Source organism: Gymnoscopelus microlampas (genome assembly GCF_963454915.1).
Source record: "Gymnoscopelus microlampas genome assembly, chromosome: 13".
NCBI classification, from domain to species: Eukaryota; Metazoa; Chordata; class Actinopteri; order Myctophiformes; family Myctophidae; genus Gymnoscopelus; species Gymnoscopelus microlampas.
In genome coordinates, this window is record NC_139950.1 from 33,037,072 (window position 1) to 33,049,762 (window position 12,691).

General features: G+C 43.4%; 1 protein-coding gene across 1 annotated transcript; it reads left to right on the forward strand.

The window, feature by feature from the left end:
* The first annotated feature begins 224 nt into the window (after window positions 1-224).
* Window positions 225-11,664, forward strand: sparcl2 (SPARC-like 2). The gene is made up of 9 exons (XM_084076425.1): window positions 225-374; window positions 784-906; window positions 1,839-1,911; window positions 5,761-5,872; window positions 6,164-6,282; window positions 6,657-6,811; window positions 7,823-7,935; window positions 10,569-10,663; window positions 11,294-11,664. The coding sequence occupies exons 2-9, from the start codon at window positions 844-846 to the stop codon at window positions 11,347-11,349; spliced, it is 786 nt and encodes a 261-aa protein (XP_083932551.1). The 5' UTR covers window positions 225-374; window positions 784-843; the 3' UTR covers window positions 11,350-11,664.
* The last annotated feature ends 1,027 nt before the right edge of the window (window positions 11,665-12,691 follow it).

Genomic DNA, 12,691 nt, shown 5'->3' on the forward strand with positions numbered 1-12,691 from the left:
GACATCTAAATTACAAGCCAAAGAGAACACATGGTTTCCCACCTTTCCCTCTCCCCCCGCCCCCATTTTTCTCTATCTCCCCCCCCCCTCTGTGTCTCTCTCCCTCAACTCATAAGTACAGCTCTCTCCCTGCAACTCTCACATTCCATCAAAAGTCTACACACTCTGACTGAAAAGTCTTTGATTTTGTAAGAGAGGGTGGGGAGTGGAGAGGTATCGAGACTGGGGAGAGGAGGAGCAGATAAGGCAAGAATGTAAAAAAGAATTGAGGGATCAAATAAAAACAAATAAAAAACGGAGCAGGTGGGACAGAGAGAAAGAGGGATGCAGCTGGTAGAAGAAGAAGAAGGAGACAGAACAAGAGAAAATCCCTGGTAAGATTTGTTATTTCTTTTTTAACTAACCAGAGAGGTGGGGGGGTCTCTTTAGAGTAAATTACTTCCTCACCCAAAAGCTGAATGTCCTCTCCGTGAAACTCAACCCTTCATTTCCCCTGTAATGGGAAATTATTGTGGTCTAGTGACTCAATGACCATCATTGTTTCCTGCAGCGTTATTGGAATGGTTGAAAGTAGCCTAATAGTGGGTAAATGACAGTGAATATGGCGGAAAATGAAAAAAACAACAACAAAGCATCTGTAATAATTATCTTGGCAAATTGGCAGCCTGAGTGCTTTTTATGAGTGTTCAATTTCAGCTCAACAGTAATGGATATCAAGGAATGCATTGAATGCAGAGGGAATGATAGTCTGAACATGAATGTTGTTTTCATTTGGGTTTGCAGTCTGGTTGTCTCAGTAACATCAGTGGCCTGGTTCTGTGTTGTCTCGCACACGTCTCAGCCATGCACCTGAGCATGACCTTTGTCATCCCTCTCATGCTGAGCCTTCTCACTGACCTGGTCATGGTGAGTACTGTGACACTTTACCTGTGCTATGGCCATGTGTGACATCTGTCTACTTTTATGCCACATCATGAGTGTAACAGAAGTTAGGCAACAAACTACTGATCTTGCCAAAAAAGATAATCTTGTTCTATCTTGTGCCCCGGGTTTGGTTGATTTGGAGCAAAGAGGGATCGTTAACACGATTACACAGTATAGCCAAATTGACAAACACAGAGAGGACAAGATCATTCGCAAAATTCAAACATTTTGTTGTCTCAGTTGAGTACATGCAGCTGGAATTGTCAACAGCATGTAGTCTGTGTACATAAACTCATCTGGTTGCTACTGCTCCAGTCGGGGTCATTTGATGATAGGTGTTAAATGGTGGTTGACTATGGGGGAGTGAGGCCCCATGGACTGTAGCAATAAAAAAAAAAGCACCTGTTTCTCATCAGCTTTGGAGTGCGTTCAGGGCAGATGTGGGTTTGGCATGGACTACAAAGCTCCTAGAAATAGAAGTTTGGATTTGTAAGGATATTATAAGGGGAGAGAGGGACCAGTGGGACAAACATTGGGTTGTTAAATACAGCTTACAGAAAGCGACATACTGTTTCTCGTTTCTTTGAACGTGATACACAAAGTGGATGAAAAACATGAGTTTTTTCTCTAAACCTATCAAAACACATTTCTGTTGTCAAATACCAGGAATCTGCAGAAATAGCTTTGCAAGCCATTTTGGTTCAGAATCCCTAGTTTAAAGTACCAGTTTTACAAAACATTTTTTCTCAAATACTTGACCTTGGTGTTTCTGTCCTCAGCTAAGTTAAAGTATGTCTACAAACTGATTGCAGTTTTATCAATTCTCTTACTCTGAACATGACACTGTACTTGCGCTATAAAGTGTGTGTGTGTGTGTGTGTGTGTGTGTGTGCGTGCGTGCGTGCGTGTATTAGGGAGGCAGAGCCCAGCGCAAACAGAGGCAGGCTGAGGAGAGTCTGAGACCTTACCTCGGCAGAGTGGACCCAGGTGAGAACGATGTTCCTTCATACAGCCACAATAATGAACAATGTCAAATGATAGATAACTTGAATTGCTATGTTATTATTATTATTATTGTCTCTGCCAGGCCGAAAGGCATGGCGAGAGAGTATGTTTTGCACCCTGTCCGTCCGTCCGTCCGTCCGTCCGTGTGTCCTTCTATCTGTGGACAGCTAATCTCCGGCACCGTTGGCCCGGTCACTGCGAAACTGCGCACACTCAATCCCTCGATGCCAATTAAGAACCTCTGCCCCAAAATTTTCAGTTCAGCCATAGCGCCACCATGAGGCAGATTTTTGCCAAACACATCTTTTGATATTACTCCTACATATTTTGTCCAAAAAAATCACGCAAATCGGTCGACAGTATCTCTAGTCATGTGATCAACACCGATCTGTCCCATTTTCCATATTCCATCCTGTTTGGCAAAGATTGGCTTCCAAAATAGCCTCAAATCATGCACGCAGCATGCCATTTCCTTGACCTTTTGCACGCACATTCCCACTAGGCCGAAGACAAATGCCATTTGAAATCTTTCAAATCAGCCTCATGGCGGCGCTATAACAGGCTGTTTGGCGTTTTTAACTACAACTGCACCGATCTGCGTGAAACTTTGCACACACACTCCCTAGAGGCCAAGGAAAAACATTTTCCCTGCATTTTTCACATCTGCTTTTTATAGCGCCACCAGGAGGCCGACTTTTGTGAAACACATTTTTGGATATCATATTACTTCTTCAGATTCTGTCCAAAAATCACGCAAATCGGTACACAGTATCTCTATAGTCATGTGATCCAGAGGATCTGTCCAATATTTCATATTCCATCCTTATTGGCTAACATTGGCTTCCAAAGTCTGCAGGATTGGTCCGTTTTGAACAAAATGCCTCAAATCATCATGTGCAATTTCCATGAAATTTTGCACGCACATTCCCGCTAGGCTGAGGAATAAATGCCCCCCTTTTCACATTGGCCTGTTATATATTATATCGGGGTGAAGCCAATTATACTCAGGGACATCACAAAGAAGGAAGGGCAGTAAGGACAGAGAAATAATAAGCATTTGTGAGGGCCAATTATAAGACGATAAGATTGAAAATGGATGAAGTGCTCCTTTAATTTGTAGCTTCTGGTAGACTCTACCATGCTGGATTTCTTAGCAGGTAGAGAAATCCAGCATGGTTTGTTGTGAAGTGGAGATTTATTTTCCTTCTTAAATAGATAGATATGAGGAAGGATTTTGAATATGCCCATTTGTTTGCTATATTGTTGTGTGGGTTGTGTGGGAGGCTGATATTTAAATGTACTTCAGTGATTCAAAAGCCTAAACTTTCAAGAATACTTACTGTACTTACTGTACTTACTGTACTGTACTGTACGTACTTACTTCCTTACGTACTTACGTACTTACTTAGTGTACCTGAGGCTGAGGCACTTGGATCACTGGAGCTACAGTTTAACTGCATTGACCTGATGAGGTATCTGACATTCCAATCATTCTCCATATGCTCAAAAAAGAAATCCCTTCCTCACGATCCTCTCAGCAGCCTACCTCCATTTATCTATCCATCATCATCAATCTCATCGTCCCTTTCTTCCATCACACTCTTTGTATGGATTACATTTTTACTTAACATAATCAGTCACTTTACGCAATTTACATAATTCATGTATGCTCATAATGCAGTTTTTGTGAATTGAGGGGAATGTGTGTAGTGAGTTGTAGATAGACATGATAGTCTTGCATCTAAAAGCAATTTGGTGTTCTCTAATCTACAAGATATTGTTTTAATCCAGCACTCATTTTATTGTCTCTGCCAGGCCAAAGGCGTGGCAGAGATCTGTCTTTTATAGCGTCAACAGGAGGCCGAGTTTTGTAAAACATTTTTTTATAATACTCCTTCAGATTTTGTCCAAATTTCACGCAAATCGGTATCACAAGATCATGTGATCAAGACGGATCTGTGTGATTTTTTATATTCCATCCAGATTAGCTAAGATTGACATCTAAAGTTTGCAGGAGTGGCCCGTTTTGAACAAAATGCCGCATGAACGCAGCGTCCGATTGCGGTGAAACTTTGCACGCACATTTGCACTACGTTGAGGAACCTACCTTTTAACATTATAGCGCCACCAGGAGGCCGATTTTTGCAAAACATTGTTTTTCATATTGCTCGTACAAATTTTGTCCAAACATCATGCAAATCAGTACACATGATCTCTATAGTGAAGTTATCAAGACAGATCCGTCAGATTTTTCATATTCCATCCTGATTGGCGAATTCCGAACATTGCTGGCCCACAATAACCTACCTGACCTGGCGGAGACCTGTGCTCCGAGGAGCACTTTTCCTAGTTGGACATTGGGATGTGCATTGTGCATGTCTATTTTTATTCTTTCTTAGACAGACATAATCCACATACAATACCATTATTGTTAATACATACTGTCCTTTCTTCAGTAAAGTATGTATGTGATGAGTAATTGGCTTCACCACTGTGTTGTGATAACCTTCACAAGTAAAGTTGCTGCGGCTTTTAACTCGGATCCCCTAGAGGCTGTGTTGCTCCTTACATCCAGACACACCAAAAGTGGTTTTAACAAACTGACAAAGGCAAAAAGCCTTGCACTCACATTAGTGGGGCTAGTGATAAAAAACAGTTTACGTTTTGATCTGAGCATGGTGCTAGAGTAAAGGTTATGGGGTCACCAAAATCAAAAGGGTTCATCCTTTGGGGAACACAAAGTGCACAAAAAAATCCACAGCAATCCAGCCAGTATTTTTCTAGATGAGTGGTTTGTTTCACGCCAAGGACCCCAAAATGTATAGGGAACTATTAGGCCACGGACCCCCATTTGTAAAAGATTAGAAAAGAGTGTTAGCCTATAATTCCTTCTTTTACTCTGCTGTTTTAACATCCACTTCTTATGAGAATACTGTATCTGTTTCTGTAGCCGGCCGGCCGAAGGCCAGAGGCTGTGTTTTCGCTCCTGTCTGTTTGTCTGTCTGTCCGTGTTACCGTCCGTGTGTGTGTCCATCCATATGTTTGTATTCTTAAAAACACACTTTTTGCTAGTACTCCTACATATTTTGTCCAAAACTCACACAAATTAGTACACATAATCTCTGTGGTCACATGATAAAGATGTATCTGTCAGATTTTTCAGATTACATTCCGATTGACTACAATTGGCTTTAAAAATTTGCGGGAGGGGCCTGTTTTGCACAAAATGCCACAAATCACAAAGACAGCGTGAAGACATCGCCCTGAAACTTTGCACCCACACTCCCAGTTGGCCATGGAAGAACCCACATTTTTCAAATCATGGTGTCATTATAACAGCCCACTTCACGTTTTGGCCTAAAGGTCCGTACTCAGCGGGGGGGGGGGGGTTATTTTTTGCAATTAATTGGCATTCATTAACACTGCTGTTTGTGTCATGAACATATCCACACTGAACGAACATGATTATGCAACAATAAAGCAATGTATTTATTTGTCGTACACATTGGAATCATGTGATCAAGATGTATCTATCAGATTTTTCATATTCCATTCCATTCTATGACTGATATCCAAAAGTTTTGAATCTGTTCTGCGTTTCATTACTGTTGAACTGCCTTTGACAACTGAATTTCCCCCACGGGATCAATAAAGGCCTGTCTGTCTGTCTGTCTGTCTGTCTGTCTGTCTGTCTGTCTGTAAGTGAACTTATCATATCATTTCAACATTCTTGAATGTGCCTCAGCACCTGTGTTTCATGACTCCCAATCTCTTTTCGGTCTCTCTCTACCATACTGTAAAATAAATGACAGCTCTCTTCCTATGTTTCAGAAAAGTTATGCGAGCTGCTGAAGTGTCATAGTCCAGTGGGTTCTTGGTGCGAGGTAGTCGAGGAAAACGGAGTCCTTGTCCCAAAGTGTGTGTGCCCTCAGTCCTGTCCCCGGTAAAGACCTTATGGCACTTTGTTATAATCAACCCATTGTTGTTACAATCAACTCATTGTTGTTATAATCAACTTATAGTCCATAGGGATGTAGAGAAATACATAACCATATGTGAAATCACAAAATAATTAGATATAATGGCAGGCAACCTAGTTGTCGAAATCATCTTTTCTTTTTAAGCTATAAATGTACACCATTCATGCTTCACCGTCAGTTATGTGAAGCCTTAAATATAATATTCAGGACTCAATTTCCAGAGATGGTGAGTGTGTACTGGCTTGTGTGTTCAGGCAGAGGGTGCCAGTGTGCAGTGTTCTGGGGAAGACATATGGGAACGAATGTCTGCTACATAAAGAAGCCTGCCAAAAGAGACGGCGCACAGGACTGGCTCACATAGGACCCTGTCTAGGTAACACACACACAGACACACACACACACACACACACACACACACACACACACACACACACACACACACACACACACACACACACACACACACACACACACACACACACACACGGGCGGGCGGGCGGGCGGACGGACGGACGGACAGACGCACGCACGCACGCACGCACGCACGCAGGCAGGCAGGCAGGCAGGCAGGCAGGCAGACAGACAGACAGACAGACAGACAGACAGACAGACAGACAGACAGACAGACAGACAGACACACGCACACACGCACACACTCACACACGCACACACGCACACACAAACACAATGTTCCCATATACAGTACAGTAACATGCTAAATCCATGTTATTATTCATTTTACATCAGTTCCCAAGGCTGACTGCACTGTGGGAGAGCTCGGTCAGTTCCCTTATCGACTCATGGACTGGTTCTTGTTGCTGAGTCGTATGGGAGAGACCTACGCTTCCGCTGCCCCACCCCAGAGTTGCCTCAACCACACCCAGAGAACACAACTGGCACAGGTAGTTAACACACAGGGGATTCACACTGTTGAAACACAGCAAAATACAACAACTAAGTTACAGCAGGTAGTTAATCCAGGTCAATGTTGAATTCAACGATACAAAGACCAGACGTTTGGTAACTTTAGGCCTTTTCAAGGACACATTTCAATTGGGAAGAATACCCTGTAAAAGGCTGCATGGCAATAAACTTGTCGCCTTATCGACACCCCTGATGTAAAGAGAACAGGTCGAGAAAAGGAACATAGACAAACTTAAGTGACAGCAAAGGAGACAAGACAACTGCAATGTTGTAAATGTGTAATGGGTGGTTGATGGCGCTGTCAGTTAATGGTGATGCAATCAATATCCTCAGCAAAATATGATACTAATGAAACCATAAACCAGGGAAGAAATATCAAGGGATCACTTCCATTCCACAAATAATTTTAATGTAGAACTTTTAACAGGGTAGTAATGGTCACTACACTGCATCGATGCCGTAGCAAAAATCAATGCTAAGGACATGGCAAGTTCTTGTTTTGCTCATTATGCAGTCTTGCACACTTCCCAATAAAATAGGGGCTTTCAGGAAGTCTATGTAAAAATAGGACATGGTGGTCAATATTCACTAAATTATTCAATAATGAAGTGCAATAGGAGTAACTTAATATCCAGCCACCATGACCTCTTGCCCTCTACACGGCTATTTGAAAAATGATATTGATATGACGGAATATCATTGATGTTATGAGCTATGATGACATCTGTATACATGTACTGTACAGCAGCATGTGGACAATTCTTTAACCCTTTCTTAACCTTATCATTAACCTTATAGTTGTCTCGTTGTTTATGTCTATGATTATTACCATGTGTTCTGTACAGCATTTTGGTCAACAGTTATTTTGAAATGTGCTTTATAAATACATTTGATTTGATTATTTACTCCACCTTTAACCTACTGTGATGGATGATAAGGTGAGTTGGAAAAGATTGAGTCTCTCTCTCTCTCTCTCTCTCTCTCTTTAGCGCAACTTTCTCTTGTTGGACAAGAACAAGGATGGGAAACTGAGTCGCAGAGATTTGAAGAAGTTGCGTTACAAGAGGATGCCACTGGAACACTGTGCTATGTCGTTCCTCCAGTCAGTATACCATGTCCATGTCTCTATGGCTTTCCTCCAGGCAGTACCACTGTCATGTCCCTATGCTATTCCTCCAGTTAGTACCACTACCATGTCCCTATGCTATTCCTCCAGTTAGTACCACTGCCATGTCCCTATGCTATTCCTCCAGTTAGTACCACTGTCATGTCACTATGCTATTCCTCCAGTTAGTACCACTGTCATGTCACTATGCTATTCCTCCAGTTAGTACTACGACCATGTCACTGTGCTATTCCTCCAGTTAGTACCACGACCATGTCACTGTGCTATTCCTCCAGTTAGTACCACGACCATGTCACTATGCTATTCCTCCAGTTAGTACCACGACCATGTCACTGTGCTATTCCTCCAGTTAGTACCACGACCATGTCCCTATGCTATTCCTCCAGTTAGTACCACTACCATGTCCCTATTCCTCCAGTTAGTACCACGACCACGTCACTATGCTATTCCTCCAGTTAGTACCACGACCATGTCACTATGCTATTCCTCCAGTTTGTACCACAACCATGTCACTATGCTATTCCTCCAGTTAGTGCCACAACCATGTCACTATGCTATTCCTCCAGTTAGTACCACGACCATGTCACTATGCTATTCCTCCAGTTAGTACCACAACCATGTCACTATGCTATTCCTCGAGTCAATACCACGACCATGTCACTGTGCTATTCCTCGAGTCAATACCACAACCATGTCACTATGCTATTCCTCGAGTCAATACCACAACCATGTCACTGTGCAGTTCCTTCCGTCAATAGAATACTAGCTGAGACCCTGTCACCACACACCATTTGACACCACTGGGATGAGCAGCACTGCTCATGTTTTAGGACTTCATCCTCTGGGAATGAAAAGCCTAGTCTACAACAGTGTGCTTACATTTATGTTTTAGGCTGTCAACTGGTAGTTTTAAATTCAGAGAGTCAAAGATAATTGATTTTCAACAAGAGGTATGACCATAATAATGACAGTATAAGTGTATAGAGTATAAATTAGGCTTCACATCAAGTGCACACCACAATTTCCCAGTTCACTGAGATTATAAGCAACCCTGCTGACCCCTCTCAGATGGTTAGTCAATGATAATATATAAACAATCTCCTTGAAAAGTCATTGACAAATCTTGGTTATCATAACAATATTGGCAAATGATGTATGTTTGATTGCATATGATTGCAGGGGGAACTATTTGTACACTTATTTGCAGATTGAACAGGCTATTTCATTAGTTGATAAATCTTAGGATGTAGGACGAGGTGTGTGACTATATTATACTAGGTTACTACTGTTTAGTTATGGATAACCCTGGTCTGATCATTATTATAATATTAGTGTGCTTGTGATTCTCACATGAATACAACCCTGTGTTCCATAAGTTGTTATTATTGGTCCTTGACCCGTTGGGTCCCCTTTGAAATATTTCTACATGCAAATCGTGTTGGAAAAAATAGAAAGACAAAACAAAACAAAAACACACAAACTGCCAATAAAATTATTCCACAAGACACGGGTGAAATTTGACCGGAGGCAAAGACTGTTGCTTTCAGTATGTCGTTTTCTAGCTGAAGATCACTGCAACCGAAACGGTTAAAAATGTCGCACCCTGTGATGCCTTTGGCCCCTACTCCAACGCCATGTCACACCTCCCACCATGCTGTTCTATCAGCAGCCCATCCATCCACTCATCCCCTGTGCCAATATTCCCTTCCTGTGTCCCCCTCCCCTCTCTTTCACCATCCATACCATCTCTCCATCATCTCGCTCCTCCTCCATATTTAAGCACTTCAGCTGTCCATCCTTCCTGTTTACATCTCCAGCTTCTTGCAAATCCCCTCACCCACGACCTCTGTCAATCCCTCTGTCCTTCTCACCCTCCATACCCTCCTCTTCACCCCCATCCCTCTCTCCATTTCTTCCCTCCCTCGTTTTCTCACACTATTTTCACTCTCACTCTCTACCAACCCACCCCACCCCCTACACACTCTCTCTCCGTCTCTCTCTGCCAGTCTGCTGTGACAGGTTTTGTGGGAGAAGGGCTGTCAATGTCAACCCATTCCCAGCAATGATAATGTTTATTACCCACTGTGCCTCCTGCCGTACGTGGGTTAGTACAAATTGAGTCGGTACCCTTCAGCGATAACGCCAGGGTGGGCTGAAAGACAATGGCTGATGTAAAGCCCCAGTGCTGCTGTTCCCATACATATCCATGTTTTTTACATGTCTTTGTGTGCCAATTGCATAATGCAAGATTGCATACATGTGCAATTATGTGTGTGTGTGTGTGTGTGTGTGTGTGTGTGTGTGTGTGTGTGTGTGTGTGTGTGTGTGTGTGTGTGTGTGTGTGTGTGTGTGTGTGTGTGTGTGTGTGTGTGTGTGTGTGTGTGTGTGTGTGTTTGTGTGTGTGTGTGTGTGCGCACACACTCGTGTACATGCATGCGTGCGTGTGTGGTGTGAGAAGATATGAGAAGATATGCATGTATGCAGGACTCGTGCACACTCGCTTGTCTGCATCTGTTACACTATATATGTCCGCTCGTTCTTACACGTCACTACTTGTCGAGGTCACCCACGTGTGCACCGCACTGAGCCATATTGTGCTGTGTGTGCAGGTCATGTGACCGTGACAGGAACAAGAAGGTGACCCTGCGTGAATGGACGTCCTGCCTTGTGGATCGCTCCGAGGCCTGGTTCCACAGCTTCATGTGTGAGTTAAAATGTCTCCCCTTAACCCATTAAGACCTGAGGCTAATTCTACAAATGCCTTCTAAATCAGTAGTTCTCAAACTTTTTTGTGTCAAGGACCCCCAAATTGATATATGCATTCGGCTGTGGACCATCTGAAAATATTTTGTGCCAGGGACCTTCAGAAGAGAAGATTTGTTCAAAAATGTTTCAAAAATGTTCGAAAATAGCAGATGTACAAGCTCGCTGCGGTGCACGAAGCGACGCGCTATGAGCTTGTATATCTGCTATTTTTGAATAGCCAACGTATACAATCTAAAATGATAAGATGCTTTCCCGGTTAAATGGGAGGTTTACTTATGTGGACCTGCCCTTGCGCTGCTACCTTTTGCACTTTATGTCTAACCTCATGTACATACCTGCTGTTTATTTATGCTCTGTGTGTACTAGATATCTAAGATTTTCTTTCTTTTCTTTTTTCTTTCTTTCCTGGAAAATAATGAACTGATGGAGCTTGCACAAAAAATAATTCCCCCCCCTGATTTACAGCTGTAAACCTGTGATGTAATAAAACAGATTGTGATTGTTTGTCATTTATAACACTTCACACCAGTCCCCAATTATAAATGTTTGTTTTTGTTTCTTTCAACAGCGATGAAAATGGGTTCCCGTAAGCTGTGTCCGCTGACAAAGGAGAGGCACCTTTGACACAAGGACGCCCAGCACCCACTCCCACACCAAAGTCCATGGCCGGATTCACAGAAAATGACTAAGACCACCACAGTCAATATTGTCATCATCATCATCATCATCATCATCATCATCATCATCATCATTTTGTCTTGCTGCAAGCAACAGGATCTCACCCCCTGTCCCAAATGCACGGTTCCACCTATTTGTCTCCCTCGGAACTGCAGCCAGTGGAATACTATGACATCATACACTTGGTAGGCCTGCTGCTGGCTGGTCCATGCATTCACATGAGTGTAAAAAGGCCATAATAAACGTCAGCGCTGTCTGGCTGCCCCCGGTCATTAATTGCAGTTACTTGTTGTCCTCTGTGTGTGTGTGTGTGTGTGTGTGTGTGTGTGTGCGTGTGCGTGTGTGTGTGCGTGTGCGTGTGCGTGTGCGTGTGCGTGTGCGTGTGCGTGTGCGTGTGCGTGTGCGTGTGCGTGCGCGTGCGCGCGCGTGCGTGCGTGCATGCGTGCGTGCGTGTGTGGCGAAAGAGCACGGACCAATTGACAACATTACAGGACCAGCATGCCTCAGACAAGCAATTAAAAGGGAGGTGGAGATAGATGGTGAGATGGATGGGCAGATACAGGCAAACAGACATGGAAGGAGAGGGGAGGGGTCGCAGTGCACGGAGACGTGACCGGAGAAAAATAGAGAGATAATCAAGAAGGGAATGAGCAGGGGCGGGGGACGACCCTGGTAATGCACTGGAAGAGAGTGATGGAGAGAGAGTGAGGGGAAAGAGATGGAAGCAGAAAGTGTGTTTGTGAAAAAGGGAGGGGGGGGGGGGTGTAATGCACTGTAAATGGGAGTCGAAAGTAATGAAGTAATGCATGAAAAATGGATCAGAAATAAGGGAGGAAAGACTCCGAATGGAGAGCGAGAGGGGGAAGGGATGAGTGAGAAAGTGGAATGAATCGAGGAGAGGGGGAACACACATGGGGGGGCAGCAGGTTTTCAAGGCTGTGAAACATTTTCTTTACAGAGAGAGCATCTCATAAGCATCTCTGAACATGAAGCGAACGAAACATGAGATAACTAGTCTTGTCGGATTCAAGCAATACTGTAAAAGTGCACAGACATCACTGGATCATGTTTGGCATTTGTTTGAGCAAGTGTGTATGTCTATGTGAGTCCATGTACACTCTTTTATATGGGTATGTGTGTATGTGTGCTGTGGTGAATATGCATACAGTAAAAGTATTGGTGCATGCTAAGGTGGCTGTGTGTGTGTGTGTGTGTGTGTGTGTGTGTGTGTGTGTGTGTGTGTGTGTGTGTGTGTGTGTGTGTGTGTGTGTGTGTGTGTGTGTGTTGG

Excerpts from the sequence above, each read along its gene's own strand:
- sparcl2 (XM_084076425.1), top strand. The coding sequence starts at position 844 with ATGCACCTGAGCATGACCTTTGTCATCCCTCTCATGCTGAGCCTTCTC. Across the intron at positions 907-1,838 it reads TTCTCACTGACCTGGTCATG|GGAGGCAGAGCCCAGCGCAA; the intron begins GTGAGTACTGTG and ends TGCGTGTATTAG. Across the intron at positions 7,936-10,568 it reads TGTGCTATGTCGTTCCTCCA|GTCATGTGACCGTGACAGGA; the intron begins GTCAGTATACCA and ends CTGTGTGTGCAG.